At 42.3% G+C, this 11,777-nt stretch overlaps 1 protein-coding gene across 1 annotated transcript; it reads right to left on the bottom strand.

Annotated features, from left to right (window-relative positions):
• Positions 1–8,034: 8,034 nt before the first annotated feature.
• Positions 8,035–11,104, bottom strand: LOC138369256 (uncharacterized). Its single transcript, XM_069332194.1, has 5 exons — positions 10,551–11,104; positions 10,083–10,259; positions 9,040–9,238; positions 8,479–8,713; positions 8,035–8,168 (listed from the first exon to the last, which is right to left on the bottom strand). Exons 1-5 carry the CDS (start codon positions 11,102–11,104, stop codon positions 8,035–8,037), a joined length of 1,299 nt encoding a protein of 432 aa, XP_069188295.1.
• Positions 11,105–11,777: the final 673 nt, after the last annotated feature.

Below are 11,777 nucleotides of genomic sequence, written 5' to 3'. Positions count from 1 at the left end.
CTGAATATCAAATATATGGATTTAAACTATTTCACACAGATAGATATATTAGACGAGGAGGTGGAGTAGCCATATATGTTAGGGACAATTTGAAATGTAGTCTCAAAGAGGGAATCAAAACAGAGCCACACACAGAAACTATTTGGATTGAATTAAACGAAAAAGCTAATAATATTATAATAGGAGTAATATATAGGCCACCAAATTTAGACAGAATGGAAGCAAAGCATCTATGGGATGAAATATCTAGAGCATCTAGATCTAACAGTATTTATGTCATGGGTGACTTTAATTTTAGCGGAATAAACTGGTTGAACAAAACAGGGAATAGTGAAGCAGAAGATTTTCTAGAATTAATTGACGATTGCTTTCTTACGCAACACATTAAGGAACCAACACGGGAAAATAATATTTTAGATTTAGTGTTAACTAACAGGGAAACGCAAATTAATGACATCGAAATAGGGAGTGAGCTAGGGAGCAGTGATCACAAAGAAATCAGATTTAGCATAGAATGGAATAGACCAGTAGGAGAAAATTCTGTTAAAGTGCCAGACTTTCGAAAAGCTGATTTTAATAGCCTAAGAAATTTTTTGGGTCAAATTGATTGGAAAGGCTTGGGTATGGGGTGTGGGCCGGTCTTGGAGCGAGACATGAACCCAGCGATAGGTGACTTAAATGGGGATTTCGATGTGGATTCAATATATAACTTATTTAAGAATATTCTAAACAAAGCACAGGAACGTAGTATACCATACAAATTGAATAGATCGAATACTAATGACCCAAAGTGGATAACAAAGAATTTGAAGAACCTTATAGGTAAAAAGAGAGCTTGGTACAAAAGGATTAAAAATGGGGAGGTCACTTTAGAACAGGAATTCGTACAACTGGTTAGAAATGTTAAAAAAGAGATAAGGAAAGCAAAAAGAAACTATGAAGTTCGCATAGCAGGGCAAGCAAAGACGAATCCTAAAGGGTTTTTTCAGTTATATCGTACTGAGACTAGGGAAAGGATAGGTCCATTAAAAACTGAGACAGGTCAAATAACAGATAGTGATGAAGAGATGAGTAGTATTTTTAATAAATATTTTGTATCTGTATTTACTAAAGAGGAACTTAACAATATGCCTTCAGCCGAACAAGTCTATGTGGGTGGGGACGAGGACAGGTTGACGAGTTTAGCAGTTACCAGGGAGGATGTTCTTAAACAAATAGTAAAACTCAAACCAAACAAATCCCCAGGGCCGGATGAAGTGTTTGCTAGGGTGCTTAAAGAATGCAAAGAGGAGCTTTGTGACCCACTGTCAACCATATTTAATAAATCAATAGAGTCAGGCAGAGTGCCAGAGTTTTGGAAAGTTGCTAATGTGATACCAGTTTTTAAGAAAGGAGATAGATCACTTGCGTCTAACTATCGACCAATTAGCCTAACGTCTATTGTGGGAAAGTTACTCGAATCTATAATAGCAAATAAAATTCGTCTTCATCTTGAAAAACATAAATTAATAATTGAGTCGCAACATGGTTTTATAAATGGCCGTTCATGTTTAACAAATTTGTTATCTTTTTATTCTAGCATTGTTGAGGCAGTTGATAGTGGTAAGGATTGCGATGTTGTATACCTTGACTTTAGCAAAGCTTTTGATACAGTGCCACATGAAAGACTGATTAAAAAAATAGAGTCTCATGGTATTGGGGGTGCTATATTAAGCTGGATTAGGGCATGGCTATACCAAAGGAAACAGAGAGTTAGTATAAATGGAATCAAGTCAGAGTGGGAAAATGTTGTAAGTGGAGTGCCTCAAGGCTCTGTCCTGGGACCTCTGTTGTTTATAATATATATAAATGATTTAGATTCAGGTTTGAGTAGCAACATTTGCAAATTTGCCGATGATACGAAAATCGGTAGGGAAATTAATTCGGAGGAGGACTCACTATCACTTCAAGTTGATCTAGATAGGGTTTTGAAATGGTCAAAGGATTGGCAGATGCAGTTTAATGCTGATAAATGTAAAGTTCTGAGGTTAGGTAATGATGATAGAGTTACAAGATACGAGCTAGATGGTGTTGTGATTGCGAAAGGGATCTGGGAGTTATGATTAGTAAGAATTTAAAACAAAAGGATCAATGCATAAATGTTCGTAATAAGGCAAATCGGACACTTGGATTTATTAATCGCAGCGTTAGTAACAAGACACCTGGTGTGGTTCTCAAGCTATATCTTGCTCTAGTTAGGCCCCATTTAGATTATGCAGTTCAGTTTTGGTCGCCATATTATAGAATGGATATAAATTCACTTGAACGTGTCCAGCGTAGGATGACTAAGTTAATTCCCCAAATTAGAAATCTTTCATATGAAGAAAGATTAACAAAGCTTAAGTTGCATTCACTGGAAACGCGAAGAGTTAGGGGTGACATGATAGAGGTTTACAAGTGGATGAATGGACATAACCGGGGGGATATTAATAGGGTATTAAAAGTATCAACACAGGACAGAACACGAAACAATGGATATAAATTGGATAAGTTTAGATTTAGGAAAGACTTGGGTAAATACTGGTTCAGTAACAGGGTTGTTGATTTGTGGAACCAATTGCCGCGTAACATTGTGGAGGTGGGGTCCCTCGATTGTTTCAAGCACGGGTTGGACAAGTATATGAGTGGGATTGGGTGGTTATAGAATAGGAGCTGCCTCGTATGGGCCAATAGGCCTTCTGCAGTTACCTTTGTTCTTATGTTCTTATGTTCTTATGTACTCCCTTTCTTGGAAGAATGCCACATATGATCGGGATTCCTCCCTTGCTCCTAACTAATTCAATGGCTGTACTGAATCTCTGTATTAGTTCCTCACTCCTAACTCGTCCAACATCATTACCCCCTGCAAATACATGGACAAATCCAGACGGCCTATTGGCCCATCTGATGCAGCCCATTGGCCCATCTGATGCAGCAACCACACACAGTCCCACACATAGATAATTAAAGCAAAAAACAGTAAATATATACAATGAATTAGTGAGACAAATGTGTTCCAATGATCTTACTTAAATCGCCCTTTAATTAAGAACATAAGAACAAAGGCAACTGTAGAAGGCCTATTGGCCCATACGAGGCAGCTCCTATTTATAACCACCCAATCCCACTCATATACTTGTCCAACCCGCGCTTGAAACAATCGAGGGACCCCACCTCCAGCACGTTACGCGGCAATTGGTTCCACAAATCAACAACCCTGTTACTGAACCAGTATTTACCCAAGTCTTTCCTAAATTTATCCAATTTATACCCATTGTTTCGTGTTCTGTCTTGTGTTGATACTTTTAATACCCTATTAATAGCCCCTTTGTTATGTCCATTCACCCACTTGTAAACCTCTATCATGTCACCCCTAACTCTTCGCCTTTCCAGTGAATGCAACTTAAGCTTTGTTAATCTTTCTTAATATGAAAGATTTCTAATTTGGGGAATTAACTTAGTCATCCTACGCTGGACACGTTCAAGTGAATTTATATCCATTCTATAATATGGCGACCAAAACTGAACTGCATAATCTAAATGGGGCCTAACAAGAGCAAGATATAGCTTGAGAACCACACCAGGTGTCTTGTTACTAACGCTGCGATTAATAAATCCAAGTGTCCGATTTGCCTTATTACGAACATTTATGCATTGATCCTTTTGTTTTAAATTCTTACTAATCATAACTCCCAGATCCCTTTCGCAATCCGACTTCGCAATCTCAACACCATCTAGCTCGTATCTTGTAACTCTATCATCATTACCTAACCTCAGAACTTTACATTTATCAGCATTAAACTGCATCTGCCAATCCTTTGACCATTTCAAAACCCTATCTAGATCAACTTGAAGTGATAGTGAGTCCTCCTCCGAATTTATTTCCCTACCGATTTTCGTATCATCGGCAAATTTGCAAATGTTGCTACTCAAACCTGAATCTAAATCTTTTATATATATTATAAACAACAGAGGTCCCAGGACAGAGCCCTGAGGTACTCCACTAACAACATTATCCCACTCTGACTTAACCCCATTTATACTAACTCTCTGTTTCCTTTGGAATAGCCATGCCCTAATCCAAGTTAATATAGCACCCCCAATACCATGAGACTCTAACTTTTTAATCAGTCTTTCATGTGGCACTGTATCAAAAGCTTTGCTAAAGTCAGGGTACACAACATCACAATCCTTACCACTATCAACTGCCTCAACTATGCTGGAATAAAAAGTTAGCAAATTTGTTAAACATGAACGGCCATTTGTAAAACCATGTTGCAACTCATTTATTAATTTATGTTTTTCAAGATGGAGACGAATTGTATTTGCAATTATTGATTCAAGTAACTTTCCCACAATAGACGTTAGGCTAATTGATCTATTAAAAATGGATCTAAGTTATATAGACCACTGCTAATGTTCAAATTACTTTCTTTTGTGATCTGTATCAAAGCAGATTCAATTATGTTTCTGTTATAGGTGCTTTTACAATTCGTATTGAAGAAGTTATCTCCCAATCAATTTGGTGAGCATCTTCTGACAGATGAACAAACAAAGCATTAGACAATTGGCCATGTCTTACATTGTATTTATGTTGGGAAATTCTGCATTTCAAATCTTTAGATGTTTGCCCAACATAGAACTTATTACAGTCTTTACAAGGTATTTTATAAATGACGCAATTATCACTACGAGGGCTGTTCCTAACTAATAGCTTACCAATAGTATTTTCGTAGCTAAACATTACATGTATATTAAAAAGTTTCAAGGCCTTGACAATATTCTCAAACCCAGAGAAATATGGTAAACATAACACATTCTTTGGGCGAATTCTTTCACTGCATATATTATTATAATATGTACGACGTGCTTTGCTACGGCAAACTTTCAAAAAACTCAGTGGGTAACAAAGCTTGAGACCAATCGAATCAATATTTTTAAACTCTTCGTCTTAGAATTCTGGACTCACAACTCGAAGAGCTCTTAGATACATTGAAGAAAAAATTGACTTTTTCACATTGTATCTATGCCCTGAAAAATAATGAACATAAGATAAATTATTCGTAGGTTTTCTGTAAACACTAAACTTTAGTGAAGAATCTTCCCTATGAATAAGAACATCTAAGAATGGCAAACATTTATCAATTTCCGTCTCCATAGTAAATTTTATAGAGGTGACTTGTTCATTAACTTTGGCTACAAATTCGTCTGTGTTTACATCTGAAGGCCAAATACACAAAATATCATCAACATATCTAAACAATGGAATGATTCCAGGAGTTATTTTTGAAACAAATTTCTTTTCGAAGAATTCCATGTACAAGTTTGAAAGCAATGGCGATAAAGGATTCCCCATTGCCTCCATAAGTCTGTAAATAATACTCATTATTAAAGGTAAATTTACAAATCCTACCTTCCCTCTACCACGTTGTCCTTCCCTCTGATGTGCTTAATTTCTAATCAGTATTCTTTTAGTAGTAATGCCCGCCTTGTCAGTCTCTGGTTGGAGTTTCTCATCTTGTACAAGAAAGTCAGAGGGTTGTGATCTGTAAATACGAGAACAGGCCTCGCCCCTCCTCCCACGTACACGTCGAAGTGCTTTAGGGGCCATTACTAAAGCCAAAGCCTCCATTTCGACGGTACTATAGACACGCTGGTACTACACGAATTTCTTGGAGTAAAATGCGACAGGCCTATGTACCTCGCTCCTTTCCTGGGCCAACATGGCTCCTATCCCTACATCACTGGCATCTATATACAGAATGAACCTAGCTGTAAAATCTGGGGATATCAACACTGGGGCCTCTGTCAACAGGTTCTTCGTCTTCTCGAAAGATTCCTGGCAGGTCTCTCCCCACTTCCATCGTGTATTCTTAGAGAGTAATTCTGTCAGAGCATGCGCTATCGTGGAAAAGTTCTTACAGAAACAACGATAGTATCCAGTCATCCCAAGATACCTCAGCAATTCCTTCCGTCTCCTGGGTTTTGGGTACTCTCTAATAGCTGATACCTTGTGGTCCACAGGGGTAACCTCTCCTTGACCGATGGCGAAGGTATTCTAGATGGGCCTTCCCAAACTCACTCTTGGCTAGGTTCACGGTCAGGTTAGCATCTTCCAGCCTCCTGAACAGCTCCCTGAGTCGCTCTAGGTGTGCATCCCAATCGTCGGAGTACACTACTATATCATCAATGTATACAGTGCAGCCTTCGGCTCCTCTCAGCAACTCGTTCATCATACGTTGAAAACAACTCCCTTTTTCTTAACTTTTCTTAACCAGCAAACACAGGGAACTCCACTCGCTGTTGCTAGGCTCAGCAAGGTCATTCTCAATAAGGTACTCTACTTCCTTCCTCATCAATTCTCGCTTCTCAGGGCTGACCCTATAAGCACTCTGTTTAATGGGCCTGGCGTCCGTCACCTCTACCTCGTGCGTCACACTCTTGTGGCGTCGGGGCACGTCGGTAAAAAGAGATGCATTCTCTCTCAACAGGTCCATCAGATCCGCTCTCTGTCTTCCTTCCAGGTGTTGAAGCTTGACTCCGATATTCTCCAAACTCTCCGCATTGGAGAGATGGATGCTGTTCGTCCTGGACCATTTTCCTTCCCCTGCTGGAATCTCTTGATTCACCTGCACGCATAAAACCACTTTCTGCTGTAGTTCTCGTGGCATTGTTCCGTCGTGCACGGCGACTCCTCCTTCTTCAGGGAAGAAAGGCTTCAGAGGGTCAATATGACACACCTGTGTCTTGCGGGGTCTTTCCGGCTTGCTGACTTCATAGCATACTGGACCCAATCGTCTTAGCACCTTGTACGGTCCCTCAAATCGTGACTCGGTCACACGGCTCTTCCCTGGCAGTAACACCATAACCTGGGACCCAACCCGGAACTCTCTTGGCATAGCTTTCTTGTCGTAAAACTCCTGACATCTTTTGCTGCACCTCCTTCAAATGCTACCCTGCTAGCTCTTTCGCCAATGCGAGATGCTCCTTAAATTTCTGCATATATTCGCTGACCGTTCCCATGGTCACTCCTGGCGCCCATTAGTATTAGTTTTTGGGTATCCGGCCCCAAGTTAGTAGAAGCTTTCTAGGGGTGAGCTCCATAATGCAAGTAAAATAAACAGGGGAGGTACATTAAATACACAAGTTTATCACTTTATATATATATATATATATATATATATATATATATATATATATATATATATATATATATATATATATATATATATATAATTCTTTCCCACCACCATATATAAATTAAAAGTCACAAACGGGAAATATTACTACACAATATATATCTTCGTCTCCCTCTGAAGACGCTGGACACTTGGTGATGCTCACTCCATGTAATCTTGGCTGGTTTCCTGTTCCATAGCACAACCCTCTGCAGGTACCAGGAAACCACAATGAATCTACCCTGGCCACAGGCCAGCCGAATCACAATTCCACTGGGTGCCCCGTCGTGAAGTCCCACAACCACAGTCCAGCCTGTAGCTGGCAGGTACCAATCAGCCTCGCTGTTAGGCCCCTTCACGACGAATACTAAGGTTGTGAGCCCTAGGCAGGAGCCTTGTGTAACTCGCTGGTTACTCTCCTCGGACAGCACTGCAGTGGGTTGTCTCTTCCACCAGGCAGCCCCGGGTACGGCAAATCCCGTCACTGCCACTCCTCAGGCACACAATTGAACACTCAGCAGTGCTTGTCCGGTGGCGGCTCACTGCTTCTACAAAGCAGACTGGTGAAGAGACTTTGGCTGCCTTGGGTAGACTGATTCATCGTACATCACAGCTGTCCTAGGTTGACTCTGTGAAAGCAGACACGTCATCAGTTCTGGGACACTACATGGAAACCACTAGGAAACATCACTTACTGTCTTAGACACAAACGTCCACCTTTCGCTCCATAGATGGCGTTCACTGTCTAAGTGCCACCTCACCAGAGGTCAGCAGTGGCTACTTCATGAGCCGACTAGGACAGGAATCCAGCGCCCATTGCTGGCATATCCCGTCGTCACTAGATGGTGTTGTCCATGTTGTGGGGGTTTTTAGGAGCGGATTCACAGATGGTGTTGTTGTCACTGCTCCATGCTCCGACGGTGGACTTGGGTTCGTAACACCTCCCCACCAAAAAGGAATTTGGTTTGGGTTCTACAAAAGAGAAAACAAACCAAATTAGTACAAAACCAAACGGAAGCACATAAACACTGGACTGATGTGGCAAGTATGTCTTGTCCGCAAAACTGCTTTCATGCGAGAATCAGGCACAAGGAAAACTTGAAGATCATAGGCAAAGTCCTGCCTGATGTGACTTCCAACAACCTCACTGAGATGCTAATCAGGGGCACAATTATCTCATATGTCTTGAGTAACGATCTCTAAAGGCTCGTTCTGGGGTGAATCGACACCACCCTGTGTCGTGACACCGCTGGTGGCTGGTCACGGAAGGCATTTCTTGTACCGGTCCGGTACTCCTTCAGAGACACGGGAACCTGGAATACAGGGGACTGATGATTTGGAGTAACAGCGACAGTTTTTAAATATGTACCTACGGCATAACCGCTTACTAGGCCCACGCCTAGTCCCAACAGGGCTGCTTGTACATTGAAGATGGTGTTCGCTCTGCCACCGTCAGGTCGACCAACGTTCCGTATAACACTAAATCCACGCTCAGCAATTACGCGGGGGGTGTCAACCTGTCGGGAACAGTCACTCATAAAAACATTTCTCCTACTTCCTATATCAACCATCACTTTCCAGGTCCTTTCTTCGACTGCAATCCTCACAGTGCAAGCCTCCAATCCCTGGGGTCTCTCCACGATGTTCATAGGGGCCATCACCTGACGGTTTACTGGTCCTTATTTAGAACACACACAAGAATAAAACAAAATACCGCTAAGAAACATTTAAGAATAAGCCTAGGAATAAGTTTCACGAGCCTATAATACCCATAGCCGGGTATATCCATTAGCCTGGCTTGGATCAAAGAGGGCACTAGAACCTGCACACCTACCTCACATACCTCTGACGTCTGGGGAATCTCTGACCAGATCAGTGAACATTGTACCTTGCCATATCGCAAGTACTCATCTGCCGTCACTCCAGGCTCTTGGGTATCCGTGAGCGTTTGTACATGAGGCCCCTCCTCTTGCTCAGTTGCTTCTGTCGCTGTAGCCCCATGTTTCTTGTCGGCAGAAGAGTCGGCAGAATCTGTTAGAATGCTGTCGATCAGTTAGGTAGAGGAAGAATTAAACAAGTTATATATTTGTACGTCTGCCTGTATCTGGATATTACTGTTTCCTGTTGTTACCTCACACCTTATTGCTGCTCCGGCTGACTCGTCCACAATCTTGAGATGATTGTCGTTCCAACCTGTCACCAAGTCCTTGGCTAGTACTACGTCTATCCGAGCTATAGGCAGGGTATCAACTACTGCCAACGCACATGTGCCACTGAAGTAGGGCGATTCTAGGTGTACTGGCACTAAGGGGGCAACGTACCGCGTCATAGGAAACCCAAACCAGGACAACCTTTTGTCTCCCTTCTACACTCACTCCCTCGGGTAACGAGTCTCTCATGATCAGGGACTGGGCTGCTTCACTATCTCGGAGCACTACAACTGATCTACCAGTATGATCACTCGTTACATACCCGCCAGAAGTGTGAGGGGCAAACAGTCCTGGTCCTTCTCGACTAGTCATTAGAGACTGGGTTTCAGCTGGCGGCGTCACACAACCCATCAGCATTACTTCCCTATGTGGGCCGTTACTTCTTCTGCCTCGGTACATAGTAGCAATGTGCCCTTTCTGCCCACAAGTCCAACACACTACGTCCCTCCTTGGACTGCGGTGTTTTGGACTGCTAGAACTAGTCCTCCGGGGACTACCTGGGGTCGTCTTCAAAGCACTTTGTGGGACGGGTCTCTCTTCTTCCTGACGAGGTTTGCCAAACAGACGTGGGTAATTCTTAGGGACATACCTAGTGGAAGACCTATGTGTCAAGATGTATTCTTCAGCCATAGTGGCTGCTGCAGTTAAGGTCTCCACCTGTTGTTCCTCTAAGTACGTCTTCAGATCTCCAAACAGACATTCCTTAAAGTCCTCCAACAAAACGAGCTGCTCGAGTTGTTCTTTCGTCTTCACCTTTCGAGAAGCACACCACTCCTGAAAAAGCCGTTCCTTGAGGTTGGCAAACTCGGTGAACGTGTGCTCCGAGGTCTTTTTCAGGTTCCTGAACTTCTGCCTATAAGCCTCAGGCACCAACTGGTAAGCCATGAGCACTACCTTCTTCACCTTGTCGTAATTACTGGAGTCATCAAGGGACAACGTGTAGTAGGCAATTTGGGCCTTCCCAGTCAAGACGGACAGTATCATGATGGCCCAATTCTCCTTTGGCCAATCCAAAGAGGCAGCAACCTTCTCGAAGGCTGCGAAGAACTTCGAAACTTCCTTTTCGTTGAATTTAGGGACCATCTTTATATTCCTTACCGGATCGAAACTACATGTTTCCGTTGTTTTCCTCTGACCACCTAACCGTAGCACTTTTAACTCGTGTTGTCTTTCCTCCTCCTTTTCTTCCCTTTCTCGTTCTTTTCTCTCTCTCTCTCTTCTTTCTTCTCTTTCTCGCTCTTCTTTCCTTTCTTCTCTTTCCTTCTCTCTTTCTTGTAACTCCAAACGTTTCATTTCCATTTCCTTCTCTTTCATTTCCCGTTCTATTTCTAATTTCTTCCACTCTATCTCACGATTTATTTCTAAAGCACGCATTTTGACAGTTAGAAAACTTATATTCAGTTCACCCGCATCACTCTCACCGTCCCTACCTTTATCTTCCTTTTCAGTGGAAGCTAACACCTCACTTTCCTTTGTACTTTGTGCCTCGCTTTCCTGCCTCTCCCCAGCCTTTAAATGTTTGTGAACCTTTGATAAGATTTCAACACGGGAATCACTTTCACGTATTTTGATCTCCAGATAGCCACTCACTAGTACAAGTTCTTGCTTTCCCAGATATTTCAATCTGGCAAGACAGTCCTCCTTGTTCAGAAAATCCTGCACATCATCCAGATCCTCAATGGTCACTTTCTCCGCCATTGTCAATTAAGTGGTGCACGAACACTTAACACACCGCTTCACTTGAGCACTTAACCCACCGAGCACTGTACTCGCCAATACTGCACTTAACAGGACATCTAACGTCCTAGTAATTGCAAACAGTGGAATTATTCACAGGGGATTGCACTACATCACCACCCCTGTCAAATGTACTTGACAAGGGGTCAGATCCCGCTGGGGATGCCAATTATGTTACGACCCTAATGGGATGCAACCGGGTTCTTTTCTGATGGTATTAGTTTTTGGGTATCCGGCCCCAAGTTAGCAGAGGCTTTCAAGGGGTGAGCTCCGTAATGCAAGTAAAATAAACAGGAGAGGTACATTAAATACACAAGTTTATCACTTTCTATATATATATAATTCTTTTCCCACCACCATATATAAATTAAAAGTCACAAACGGGAAATATTACTACACAATATATATCTTCGTCTCCCTCTGAAGACGCTGAACACTTGGCGACGCTCACTCTGTGTAGTCTTGCCTGGTTTCCTATTCCATGGCACAACCCTCTGCAGGTACCAGGAAACCACGATGAATCTACCCTGGCTACAGGCCAGCCAAATCACAATTCTACTGGGTGCCCCGTCGTGAAGGCCCACAACCACAGTCTAGCCTGAAGCTGGCAGGTACCAATCAGCCTCGCTGTTAG

This window comes from Procambarus clarkii, chromosome 27, assembly GCF_040958095.1.
Source record: "Procambarus clarkii isolate CNS0578487 chromosome 27, FALCON_Pclarkii_2.0, whole genome shotgun sequence".
NCBI lineage: Eukaryota > Metazoa > Arthropoda > Malacostraca > Decapoda > Cambaridae > Procambarus > Procambarus clarkii.
The sequence above is the reverse complement of the archived record's forward strand: the minus strand, read 5'-3'. Positions and strand labels throughout refer to the sequence as shown.

Coding starts and splice junctions, on each gene's coding strand:
- LOC138369256 (XM_069332194.1), bottom strand. CDS start 11,104: ATGGCGGAGAAAGTGACCATTGAGGATCTGGATGATGTGCAGGATTTT. Junction 10,260..10,550: donor CACGAGTTAAAAGTGCTACG/GTTAGGTGGTCA, acceptor TGAGGCTTATAG/GCAGAAGTTCAGGAACCTGA. Junction 9,239..10,082: donor CTGTTTGGAGATCTGAAGAC/GTACTTAGAGGA, acceptor ACTGATCGACAG/CATTCTAACAGATTCTGCCG.